Source organism: Ischnura elegans, chromosome 1 (genome assembly GCF_921293095.1).
Source record: "Ischnura elegans chromosome 1, ioIscEleg1.1, whole genome shotgun sequence".
Taxonomy (NCBI): Eukaryota; Metazoa; Arthropoda; class Insecta; order Odonata; family Coenagrionidae; genus Ischnura; species Ischnura elegans.
This window is the reverse complement of record NC_060246.1, coordinates 67,512,354-67,525,925: the sequence shown is the minus strand read 5'-3', so window position 1 is coordinate 67,525,925 and position 13,572 is coordinate 67,512,354. Positions and strand designations below refer to the sequence as shown.

Below are 13,572 nucleotides of genomic sequence, written 5' to 3'. Positions count from 1 at the left end.
TAGTGATGTAGACCATGTAAAAAGTCTCTGTGAATAATGTAGTCATATTTATGATTATTGATGCAGGAAAACATAAATTGTAGAAAAATCATTACCTATGTTAATTCTCATAGTAATGCTAAATCATGTATTTCCAATGAAGAAGCCTCTTGTTTTTCCCCTATCCACAGAGCATGACTACATTTGTCCTTGAAGAGTATGTATTTCACATTTTGTATATGATACCATTTTTACCAATTGATAAAAATGCATGTGATATAATGGTTCTCTGATAATTACATATTGTTGTTATGTTAGTGTTATGTGAGGTCATGCCTGTCACTCATTCAGATGGGTATAAGGGAAGTTGCTCCTTCTGAACACTGTTAATCTTGATTTACTGTAGATTTACATATTACTCTCTAAATCTGGCGGACATGCCAGACACAAAGTGTCCTTCCTTTACCCCACACAATGATATAATGTAATTTGTGGTGACGTCCACATATGAGGCTCAAATTTTCTGTGTGTCTAATGCAAATACAGAAAATTATGTAGGTAGATTCCCTGCAATATTTTTTTTTCTAAATTTCTTGTACTTACTATGGTAAACGCTGAAAGGAATAACCCATGTTTCTAAATTATTTTTTCGGAGGAAAATCATCCCCTTCATTCTATATTTATTTTTATGTTCAATTTCAAATAAGATATTGCAATCCAAGTATCCTGAAAATTTCCTTGAATAATTTGGCTAGTGTGTGAGAAATATTTATCATTAAAATATGCTTTTTTATTAATTATACATGTTTTCAATTAGAGTTTCTGAGTTTTACTTCACTGTTGAATGTTGTTTTATTTTAATTCAGTAATTTGAAATTTCACCATACATTGTCTCCTTCTATTACTGTCAATCTTTTTCACTTCAATTGCTGTTTTTCTGCTGCTTAGACATTGTGGAGTCAGCTTATTCATGTTTGTTGGTTATTTGCACAATTTTTTATGCTTGCAAAATGCCACCCAGTTTTATTTTTTATGCTAGTTAAAGGTGTACTCATAAGTTACCTAATAACTTTAAAAAGCTAAAAAGAAGTTAGGCTTATAATGCAAGAATTGAGAGTAAAATCTCTTATTCATCTCATCTCTTCCACCATCATCACATATCATCCAAGAATCCTCAGAAATTTTATTTTTTTCAATTACTATTGTAATTTCTATTTTTATCTTATACCTATTACTTTTACGTAGCAGTATCCTTTTTACTAAAGGAATGAATATTTGAGTTATTTTACTATGAAAATATACACATTAATGAAAAATTTACTTTTAAGAAATTACAATTGAATCACCATATCCTTTTGCAAGTTTTAACCTTGAAATTCAGATATTGATTCTGAAGTGTAAATGATAACAAAGCTAAAGTCGTATCTCTTCTCTTTAGCTATAAAATTCTTGATTTCATTTGAACAAAAGGTGATTGAGAGTTCAATTTGTGGTATGCTACTGATTTTTCTTTTCTCTCGTTTAATTAGCTGGTGAAACAGCCACATTTGAATGTGAACTTGAATCAGAATCAACGACCAGTGTTACATGGTTGAAAGATAATCGCAATCTTGATGATAAGCTTGCTGACCGCATCAAAATGATCAACAAAGACAGGAAGCATAGCTTAGAAATCATGCACTGCAGAGAGTCAGACACGGGTCTTTACACTGCTCTTGCATCAAATGACAATGGTGTGAATTCATCAACTGCTCAACTTATCGTCCAAGAGTGTAAGCAATTTTTTGTCAAATATTATTAGTTTTATGTGCACTTATTTTTTGATTGAAAATGAGGCTCAATATTAATATTTAAGCATGTTTTCACTTCTACTGTAGCAATGGTCTCTGGGGCCATATTTTTTATTCCCTCAAGTTAATTATTGGTTGCACACAAGGTCATACTCAGGATCAAAACTAGGGGTGGGGGAGCAAGCCATGGTTGTTCAAGTCGTAGGTAAGATTTAAGTATGGAAAAGGTGAATGAAATCGACATTTTAATGAAATTGTTACAGCTCTTCATTAGTTTTTAAAATTATTTGCTTGAAAAAATATTATTTTCCTTAAAAACATTTGCGATTTTTGCTTCGAGGGGGGGCAGCTGCCCCCTCCTGCCCCTTGCTGGGTACGCCCATTGTTGCACAGCTACATGTTATCATCCTTTTCCTTTATGAAATGCCAATCTATGTTTGTTATTCATTATCGAATGAAAATTTCTTTTATAAACCATTTTTATGCCCTGCCATGGATTGCTGTATTAGTTTGAAGTACCTAAGGGTGTTATACACTTTTATATTATCTGACTCTTACCCTTTAAATTGAATTTTTTGTACTAAAATACTTTTCTTCATTCCCATTTTCATTTTTTAGTCCTTGATTTTTTTGTATGCTTCTTTGATTCATAAAAATACTTCTATAAAATGAACTGCTTAGCTTGTGTAGCAAGCTTTGAGGCTGGGCACAGAGGGTATTTAACCGCTGACGGAAGAATCAAATTCCTGATAATGAGTACCCTTTGAGTTTTAAAAAATTTATTACCACTTTTAAAGGAAAAGTATCGGTGTATAATAATTTACCCCTTGACCATTTTGAATAATTGTCACATTGAGGTAATTTTTACTTACAATTAGTTAGCAATAAACAGTTTGAGGTGTTTGCTTGGTATTATTTGCATTGAAAGTCATATTTTTTTCCAGTTACTTTATCTGAAGAGTATACTTATCATGGGAAATGTCAAAGAGCATGGCATTCATGATTAAAGTACAAATGTACCATACATGCCAACTTAGTTTTAATGCTCAAGGGGTTTAAGACATCTCTATCTTTTTACATTTCAATATAATAATGCACTATCAATCAATAATCAATTTCAAATCAGTAATCAAATCAAACGTCACCTCAACAAAGTTACTACCATTTTTAATTATGTTATTTATATGTCATTGAATTGCCGTAAATTATGGGATAATATGTAATCATAGTCATATTGTAGACTAATCAATTAACTCAAATATGATAAAAACTCATTGTGGAAGTAGCTTTTACCTAAGTTGATTGCTTGGATAGGGATATATCAAATAAGAACTGCTACCGGTGTTAGAAAATCTAAGTTGCACGATTAAATATAAATCGGATAAGATGTTTCTTGGAATATTGTACGGCAAATTTGAAAAGGGAATGAAAAGCAATCCAGGTGTAATTATTCCTTTTTTTAGAAACAATGGATACTTTTAATCAATTATATTTTACCTTAAGTACCGTATATGTCTGAATATAGTCCCCCCCTTTTTTTTTCAAAAATGCCTGTGGTAAAAGTAAAGGGGGGGGGGCTATATTCGAACGCATTTTTTTAACTTTTCCCAAAAATGAAGCCTCAAAATTAGGGGGGGGGGGGACTATATTCGGAGAAATACGGTAACTGTTTGACCAATTTCTATTCCTCGATATCAAGCCATCACTGTGTGTAACCATGTGTCACAAATTGTGTAGCCACAATCTCTAGGGATTCATCTATCTCTCTATATCTCTCTATCACCCATTAATATTTCTAATAAAAATCATATGCCATGGTACTCATTTAGATTATATCTACTTTTTTATTCATGAACCTCACCTCATTTCATAAAATGTAGTGTTTTGCGGAAGTTGATGTGAAATTATTCTTACAGTAACTCCTGAAGAACGGAAAAGGAGATTAGAAGATAAGGCACCATTATTTTTGGTACTTCTCAAGGATACCAACTTATTGGAGGGCACATACCTTCGTTTTATGGTCAAAGTTAAAGGAAATCCCAATCCAGAAGTGAGATTGTGAGTGCATTATTTTATTACATTTTCCTTTAACCCACTTGCCTTACCATATTTTTTGGTATTTGCTTACCCAAAAGTACCATTTATTCGAGAATACAATATGCCTTTACTGGTTAACAAAAATGGCAAATTGCCGTATTTGTGGTAGAGGGCCAATTTTTACAGTACAGTGAATCGCCACCTTTGCAAGCAAATAGGCTAATATAAATTCAGATGAGCTGCTCTCTTTTACCCTTGCATTTTCCATCTCAAAAAAGTTGCTAAATGCTAGAATTGGCTTATTAGAGCAAAATAATGGGAAATATTTTGAGTGATCATTATTCATAGCTAAAAATATTTCCAAGGCTATTGACAGAAGAATATTTGGCTAATTTGATATTTGCAATGAATTTTTTCACACTCCCTATCCATTAAGGTGGGCTAGGCATGACATGATAGTTCAAGGGAGCCCACTTAGAATAGGCATGCACATAATGAAGGAGGTACCATTTTTTACATAGTGCCAGTCATTAACCATTCACAAAAACTCATCAAAATTCCTACTTTTAATGAATGCTCATATTATTGATTCCAGCTTAATTTAAAGTTTTTGCAGTGGTTAAAAACCAATTCAGTGATGTTATTGAATAGCTAGTTTGATATCATGAAGTGTGATTTGAAATTGGCCTCAGAATGTAAAGAAAGACAGTTGTAATGAAATAAATTGTTTTCGCCCTCAGCATTTCCATATGTGGGCTTTGCTATGGTGTTAAAGTTTTTGGTCGAGTTAGTAGTGGAAATTATATTTTTTCGTGCCATTGAGGATTGACCGAGGCATACAACTTTTTTAAAAATATTTTTGCATTTACTATTATTCATTTGTCCAAAATATCAATCATATTGCATTTATCAAAAATAAAAAAACTCACCTTTTTCATTCAGAGTAGTGGTATTTTTTGGAAAATAATTGTTTTTAATGAATGCATGCACTAAAATCTCATCATGAAAGTTACAGGCCCATTTGCAATTGTTAGATGACCTTATACAGTCCTTTCTGACTGATTGTAATTGTGGGCCTTTGGTAACCAGAAATGCACATTGATCTTTCTAATTATCCTGATGAAGGCATGTTTTATAGCCATTAGAAGTCATGGCAAAAAATTTTAGTGCAGGAGATAGGAAAATCACTCAGTTATACCATGGTGCTGAAATCTGAAGAGACAAATATCAGTGCAAATTAGCAGGCTAGTATTCGTTACCAAGCTAGTTCCCCGCCTCATTGACTTGTCTGAGTACTTTTTTCTTCAGCATTGACTAGGTAAAATTCCTTTAAGGTTATTTATTACACTACATGTATATTTTTTCAGTTGTATAGAATGGTCACTATACCCAAAGAAAAAATGAAAGCTTTGTTGTTTATTTGTTAAAATTTGAAAACTTGGTATTGAAAATTATGACTGATACCTATCCATTTGGAAAAAAACAGCTTCTGTTGTACATATACTGAATACATATACTGGATACATGTACATATGTATGGGTTAGCTACTTTTAACAGGTGACACAATGCACTCCGAGGATTCTGTGGCAAAATTGGGCACTCTATTGACCATTATTTTGAAATCTGTTCTAAATTTAAAATAAAAAAATATGAAGCTTAATCATGCTGGTTTAGGGGTTGAACATCTACATATTTTGAAATTTTCATGAATTTCTTTAATGAGTCCCTTGTCACTTTTAATGTAGAAATTTGTGAGCTATTTTGATAATGCAATAAGAATATCGTGATATTTCATCATTATTTTAATTTCATCAGCTATGAAGTTGCAGTTTTCTTGATGGTAGTAGGATAAAGTCCTCACCTGCTAATTAGGAGGTTGCTGGTTTAAAACCCTTCAAGGTGGATTGTCCTCCGCCTAGGGCTTGGTTGTGTGTGCATGTTCAAACTAGTTAAATATAGGAGAGGACTTAATTTCAGGCAGACCGTATTTTGGCTGCTAAAATAAAAAAAATGGTATTGTTTTTATTATTGTTTGATTTTCTCTTGTAGCTACAAAGATGGAAAAGAAATTCGCTCTGAAAACACTGAAGAAAGAGTCCATGTGGTGCGGGAGCATGGTAAAAAGAAAGGCTTTTATGAGTTGGTCATCACTGATGTGCAGCAAGCTGATGCTGGAAAGTACAGCTGCAATGCTTTCAATGAATATGGTGATGCTACGTGTGAAGCTGAAGTCACTGTAACTGGTGAGTGATTATTTTTCTCTTGTTCATGCTGTTGCTCAAATATGTCAGAGTTGGAAGCAACTGGATATATTTTAGCTTAAGGTGATACTTAAGCCTTAGTTCGGAGTTTATTTAATCCAAAGTTAATTATTTCTCAGAGTCTTTTATTATGAGCTGACATTCTCAGATTCTTCGTATAAGCTGACATTCAGTAGTGTCTGATGTATTCCTGAATTCTTTTTTTTTTTTTTTTTTTTTATTGTCATCTCATGATTCTGATTTGCATTAAAAGAATTGAGCATTTTTTTATAATGAAGCCAGATGGATTTTAAGTGGCCACCATTCACTCATTCGCACTCAGTCAATGCTTCAACCTGATGGTTGGTTTGTATTTGTGAGAGTAAAATTCACCCAAGACTAAGCCATAGGTATATGAAAATAACGCATGCAGAATAGGGGGCCATTTCCTCTCCGTGGACCACTTTTCATTTCCACGATTTTTGTTTGTGGCTTCCCTAAGGCTTTCCTTGGGATTTGAATGGTGTACCCTTTGGTTAGTAGTCAAGTGCTCCACCCATTACGTGGGCACACTCCCTGTGACCACTAGTTCGAATAATCAGAAAACACAAATAATCCAAACTTTCACTTTAATTTCTTGCAATATTCATAATGTACAAAAATCAAACAATTTATTATTTGTGCGCATAGGCTGTTATTTTTTATTGCCTCCATGGCTCGTTGAGGGCTTTCTTCAACTGACCACAATCTTTTTAGTGGCAATAACGTAATTGTACTCATATTTTCATGACCCTTAATACTCCAGCAAACTGTCTACACACTGGCTGTGACTCATGCAATCTCTTCTTACTTCATCTCTGCTTCCACTGCCCCCACTACCTTCACTTCTGCTATTTCCTTCATCTCCTGTTTGACCTTGACTGGTTTTGGGGTAAACATACCTTAGTGCAATGAAATCTACTGTTCCCTTGGGTTGTAGTCAGCCCCATGCGAGACCATGACAATATGTAATTGTACATTTGCCATAAGAAATTTACATTTCAAGGTTGTAGATAATATTTCTCATAATTTATGCTTGGTTAGCCTTTGAAGAAATCTTTTAAAAATTAATCGAGAATTTTTTCCCACCACTCATTCTCTTTTCCAATGTCAGAGCAGACATCTAAGTAAACTTTAAGCAATCCATGTCAACAAGCAAAGAAAATAATTCCATTTTACGAAGGGAATTCTAATCGTAATAATAAGCCTTGTATGTCCTTCATTAAAATACGACTGCCCCTATGTTTTTGGGTCTGATTTTACTTTTTAAAGAGATCGTGGAAAACATCAAAGGATTTCATGCAAGAAAATCATGGAAGGGAAATGAAATCATGCAAGGATAATCCACACACATATATTTGGGAGTTTATTGTAGTTAATTTTTTGGTTGCATGAATTTGCCATTTTTTTATTGTCTTGATTCTATGATTAAAGGGAGCATCTTTTAGCACGTTGGCATTGATGAGCCCCATTCGTAATGATGATCTAATTTAGAATACCTAATACTGAATTAACCAAGCATTATCATATTGCCCAGTGATCAGTCTCAACAAGTCCCTCACTGTTTTCCTACTTAATCCACTTGCTACTAATGCCTGTGTTCGCTGCTGCCGATGATAGGGTGGTGAAAATTCTCTAAATTGCTGTGTTGTTAACATTCACTCATTTGATTTCTCTCTCTTAAATTTTTTACAGATGAAAAAACTATATTCGCTGGTCTAGGAGATGAAACAGATTTTGCATCAGGAAAGACAACCTTTACATGGTTAAGAGATGGACAGCCCTTTGATCCTGAGGAAAGGTTTAAAGTACTCTTCAAGGTATGTTAATCTTTACCAGAAAAGGCTTTTATTTTTCATCAAAGGTAGTGTACTTAAAGGCCATGAATTATTGCAGTCAACTTGTAATCACATTTGCTAATGGATGGAGAGTGAGGAGTCTTAATTGAAAAAAATCAATGTGGTTATGATGTTGGCATTTCACATCCTAGAGTGAAAATACAAGGTGTGATCAAAAAAAAGACTGGACTGATTTTATAACTTGTTTATTTTGACGGATACCTCTTAATTAAACTTGTCACCCTCAAAGTACATGCCTTGGCTGACAACATACCTTTGCCAACATTTTTTCCAGCTCTCGAACCCTGCCTGGTAAACCACCATAGGGATCTGCTTCATGTCCGCCGCACAGTTAGTTTTAATGTCCAAAATAGAGTCAAATAGGTGATTTTAACTTTGGAAACAAAAAAGTCTGATGGAACCACGTCTGGAGAGTAGGGTGGCTGCGTAATCAAGGAAGTTCTGGTTTTGGCGAAAAACTCTGTCACGATCAGCGTGTGAGCCTGCGCGTTATCGTGGTGGAAATACCATCATGAGGAACAACTTTTGATGCTACAGGCATCATGCCCAAAATGCCTATCAAAATTTTCTGTCTGGATCCAAAACTAATATTCACTTCCTCGTCTATATCCCTAACAATTAAACAGCGATTTTCCTACACCAAGCTGTTCACCAATTTGATGTGATTGGGGTCTGTCGATGTGGAAGGCTGAACCGTTAGTGAATCTTCATCTGTCAAGGTTCTGTCCAATTTAAAATGACTGTACGACTCAAAACACTGGCTTCGACTCTTAGCTTCATTAACAAAGGCTTAATGAATCATTTCAATCATTACCTTAGCACTTTTGCCAAGCTTGGAACAAAATTTCATGCACACATGCTGTTCCTGTAGCTCCTTCAATGCTGCCGTTGCTAAACATGTTTGGTCACGTATCGCTGCTTCTTCATAACGACTCGACATGAACAAATACAACACCTTTCATTTTAGTCGTCAGATGTGTCACAAGATAGTGCATTTTTTTCGTTTAGATCCGTTGAACGGTTTACGCAGAATAAAATCAGTCCAGTCTTTTTTTGATCACACCTTGTATTTCAAGTAACAGCACACCATACATTCAGCAAAAGGCTAAATTGAAACTCTATGTAAGTTCTTGGATAAATGAGCAAGCTATTTATTACTCAATGTCAGAGTGAAAATATATATTTTTTCATTCTTGAACTTCTTTTCCCATTCTTTCCTGCTGTCTGTTTACCTTCTTAATTATATTGCATGAAAATCAGTCATTCTTTGTCACAGTCTTCTTCTGAGTTGTTTTTCCAGGATCGTTTGAAATAAACAGCTTTTAGGGATCACAAAAATAAAATATGAGATTATTATTTTGCCCCTCATGGAGTCATATTAATTTAAAGTCATTTCATTGTATCATATGCCATATTCAGTGTTAACAACACACATATCATCTCATTCTGATTAGGTAATGGCTTTTAGCAACAGAAAGAGAACCTTGATCCAAGTGAGAAAAATATTTTCGATAAAATTAAACTGTCTGACATGAAGGAATTTTATGCTCTTTGATATTTTAAACAGTTGCAGCTGTAGCAATGGTCATATGAATGGCATGTATCATGCATAATTAATCAACTGTGCTTGTGATAAGACTTAAACTCACCATTGTCAGTAACTGCTCTTTCATTTTGAGAGAATGAAATAAGTAATGTTCTTTTTCCCCATAGTTGTTCTAAAAATAGCTCCTGACATCTTAACTTGAGAAATTAAATTTTTGTCATAAAATTGATAAGACCTTTATCAACAATATCAATTCTGTTCTTCAGTCCTCATGATGACTTTGCTTGGATGGTGGTAAAAAATGGGTAATAACTTCCGCTTCAACTCTTAAAGGATTTATGTGCTTTTCTAGGACTGGCTGTATTTGTTTTTAAATAAATAAATAAATATCTTTATTGTTCTATGGGTCAAACATGTGACATAGAACATTGTCAGGGAGGACATCAAAACATACATGTTGTCATAAACTATCAGACAAAAATTCATTTACATTGTAATAACCCTTAGGCTGTAGAATTTTTTTAAATTTTGTCTTAAAAACATTAATATTTGAAATATGTTTTATACTCGTAGTTTTGATAGTGTTGTGATGCAGCCATAAATACTTTTGAAGACGATGTCACTAATTAGCTCTTATGATATTTTTAGAGAATATAGCAGTTGATTGGAATAATAACTATTTTGAGATATTCAGGGTCAAAGTATACAGTCAATGACCTTTTTCTTAAAAAAAACGTCGCACAAACAGGCCACTTTGAATATGTATCAGTTTTAAGCTCCATCCATGTCTTAAACAGAAATGCATTGTTAATGCTGTATCTTTATGTATTGTAAATGGAGTAGTTGTTCACCTATTAAGAACTATGCTCAAATTTCACAAATATTGTCTTGTTACCACACACATAGCCAGGGGGAGGCTCTGGGGGTTTTTAATTACCCCTTTTTCCCCAAAAATGTTCCTGTTGTAGCAACTGCCTGTGATACAGGATGATGCAATTAGCCATTAGGGGCATTGACCCTCAGATTCCTCACTACTACCTACTAAAAATTGTGGAATGGTATGAGGGACTCAGATCCAATATTATCATAAATTTGCTCGAAATCAGATACACTACTACTGTCAGAATCCTTGTTTTTAAAATTTTTCAAATAATCAGGTGGATTTTGCCACTGGATTTTATGTCAAAATAACTATGGCAGTATTGTGTGGGAATTGACATTTACATATCATTATAGGCAATCCGCATAGTTACGAACCTCTATCCTAAGCAAATTTCTGGCTACATGCCCGTCTGTAACTTTTTAAATTAATTTTCATAAAAATCTACAAATCAGTAGTTGTATAGCTTGTGCAAGGGTCAATGTATATGCCACTTTGAAAGGAGACCCCTAAAATTAGAATTAATTTTTTTATCAAATAATCAGGCATTTACTCTGGTGCATGCAAAGTGGATCGGGGTTGTGCCCCTGTTAAGAGAAAATTCCATAAATAGGGGTAATTTTTGTAATTATGTTTTTACCATTATTCTCCATTTGAATTTTTACATTTTGGGATTCAAATTTAATTATGAAGCCAATAATTTCAGTTTGATATGATCTACTTTGGTAGTCTTGTAAGAACTTTTTGGTTTGAATACTTTTAAAGAGTGTAGCTGTAAAATATTAAATAATTTTCTACTGACTTGCAAAAATAATTTTTTTTAATATTGATGAGAATTTTCTTCCAATTAGGATGAAGAGGATTCCCTAGCTTTGGTGTTCCAGCATGTCAAACCTGAAGATGCCGGTTTATACACATGTGTTGCACAGACATCATCTGGAAAAATATCTTGCAGTGCAGAGTTGACTGTTAAAGGTAATTTTATTTATATTTAATATGTGATTTTATACTTTCCTGGTGAATTGTACCAATGAACTTCTCTTTTGGCTTCAGACGAGTTGATTGGGTTCATTAATTTGAATGTTTCTATAGCTAACTCTACCATCGCCTTCCCGGCTAAAAACATTTTTTTACTCATACATTAGTTGCTATTTACCGGACTGTTCTTATCTCTCATATTTTATGTGTGCTACCAAAATCCATAATTTGCTAAGAAGGAATTTTGTAACATCTGTTATAATTTGAGTTTTGGTAATTTGAATAGTCATCTTTTTCCATCATTCTCATTCTTTTGTTTCTGAAGGGATTTATTTAATCTGGAACTATTATGAAAACTCATGTACTAGGTGCACCCCAGGCATTGCAGCTAACAATGACTGTGTGCATCTTAAAGGCAGTTTGTATCTGTTGAGTTTTTCATGAGTAGTCAGGGTGAAAGGGAAGCTACAGTGTATATAGCCATAGCCTGGTGTAACCTTGAGCCTTAATGTGTGCCATCATATACATTGAAATTCACCATGGATGGAGTTGCATTGTGGCATGGATGTCATGGTATCCATTTCCAGCTGTTACGGTATGATAGTGTTTGCAACATGAATGTATAGGGGCTCCAACCCACACCAGTAATTGTCGACGGAAGCCAGTGAATGGTGTATGTCAAAAACCGGACTGTCTGAAAGTGGCCTAACTTAGGTGATCATTCTTTCATCGAGGATATGGAAGATAAGGATTATTTTACACTTTTAAGATCCTCAAATAAATTGATCAAAGTAGAAACTTCCATTACGAAGAAGTTAATCATGCAATATTTGATTTATTTCTGTTCCAGCAAAAGTTTTTCCACAGTTGATTCAAGAGCTGCCTAAACCCAATTTCTTTCTCAAATAACTCAAAATTTTACTCAGCAATTACTTACAGATGTAGCAATATAAGGAAATAAAAGAGCAGGACTACCTTTAATAGGTTAGAGCAAGGGCTCACCAGACTGCCAACAGATTGGAAATTTGACTGGTTATGGCTAACTTTATGGTTCCTCATGCATATTAATAAATTCATTGGTGATCCCCTGAAGATAATTTTAAAGTGATACTGATTAACACTTCTTTTTAAAAATTATATAAAATCATTTTAAACTTCAATTTTTAAATATGAAAACCTTATATTTATAATTGCATAGGTTCAGTTAAACAGCTGATGAGAGAACCAGAAATGCCCAAAATTAGCACGGAGATGAAGACCACTGAGGTCAACGTTGGTGGCTCTGCTATGTTAGAACTTAAGGCATCTGGATATCCGAAGCCGGAAGTGAAATGGTATGTTGGTGCATACTTCATTTGTTTTCTTACCTATGGCTTTTCTTTGTCTAGTCATTGATTATACATTTGGCTGTAGTTTCCAATTCTTGTCTGTTAATGTTTTGATTGATTTAATTTTTATCTTCCTTTGACTGCTGTACAACATTGTAATATTTGTCTATTTTTCATTTGTAAGAAAAGAAAGTAGATATTTTTAAATGAATGATTTGAGAATTGCTAAAACTACTTTAATTACTTACTAGAATACTTAAACATGCTTTGCTTTGCACCATTACTAGTGTTATTATTTTGAAAAAAATAGATGTCTTGTCTCAGTAATAGGTGTGAAATTCATTATGATGTATGAAGCTTTGTAGTATGGATAATATTTCCTCATGAATTATTTGGAAGTTATGGAGTTTCATGCTCTTTTTCCCTGGCCTGTTCACTAAACACTGACAAATTTTTATGGATATCCTAGTGTATTTTCTGACTTAAATTTTAATATAAGGATTGAAATGATTCTTATTTATGATTTAGCCTTTTGGAAGTGTTTCTAAATTGATGCTTGTTGGTTTGAAATAATTAAGTGCTTTTGTGTTTTATTTAGGTACAAAGAGAATGGTGAAGAAGTTACTGCTGGTGGAAGGCATCGCTTCCTGTATGAAGATGAAGAAAGTATGTCATTGGTTATCAAGGGTGTGGTTGTTGAAGATGCAGGGAAGTACAAAATTGTTGCCAAAAATGAAATTGGAGAAGATGTCTCTTATATTGATCTATCTGTCAAATGTGAGTAATCCCAAATATTAATATGTACATTTGTAGACTCATCCCTTTTCAGTTTATCTTTATTTATTATGTCCCACTTGGATTTATTGAACAAAAATCCATCAATGCGAATGTAATT

General features: G+C 33.7%; 1 protein-coding gene across 7 annotated transcripts in view; it reads left to right on the top strand.

Annotated features, from left to right (window-relative positions):
* The window catches only part of LOC124162716 (obscurin), a 260,560-nt gene that overhangs the window by 196,454 nt on the left and 50,534 nt on the right, over positions 1-13,572 (top strand). For all 7 annotated transcript variants that reach the window (XM_046539364.1, XM_046539373.1, XM_046539331.1 and 4 more), the window contains 7 exons: positions 1,509-1,751; positions 3,686-3,827; positions 5,857-6,050; positions 7,782-7,906; positions 11,223-11,346; positions 12,548-12,683; positions 13,276-13,454. In XM_046539364.1, the coding sequence (XP_046395320.1) occupies positions 1,509-1,751; positions 3,686-3,827; positions 5,857-6,050; positions 7,782-7,906; positions 11,223-11,346; positions 12,548-12,683; positions 13,276-13,454 (1,143 nt within the window). The remainder of the gene's footprint in view (positions 1-1,508; positions 1,752-3,685; positions 3,828-5,856; positions 6,051-7,781; positions 7,907-11,222; positions 11,347-12,547; positions 12,684-13,275; positions 13,455-13,572) is intronic.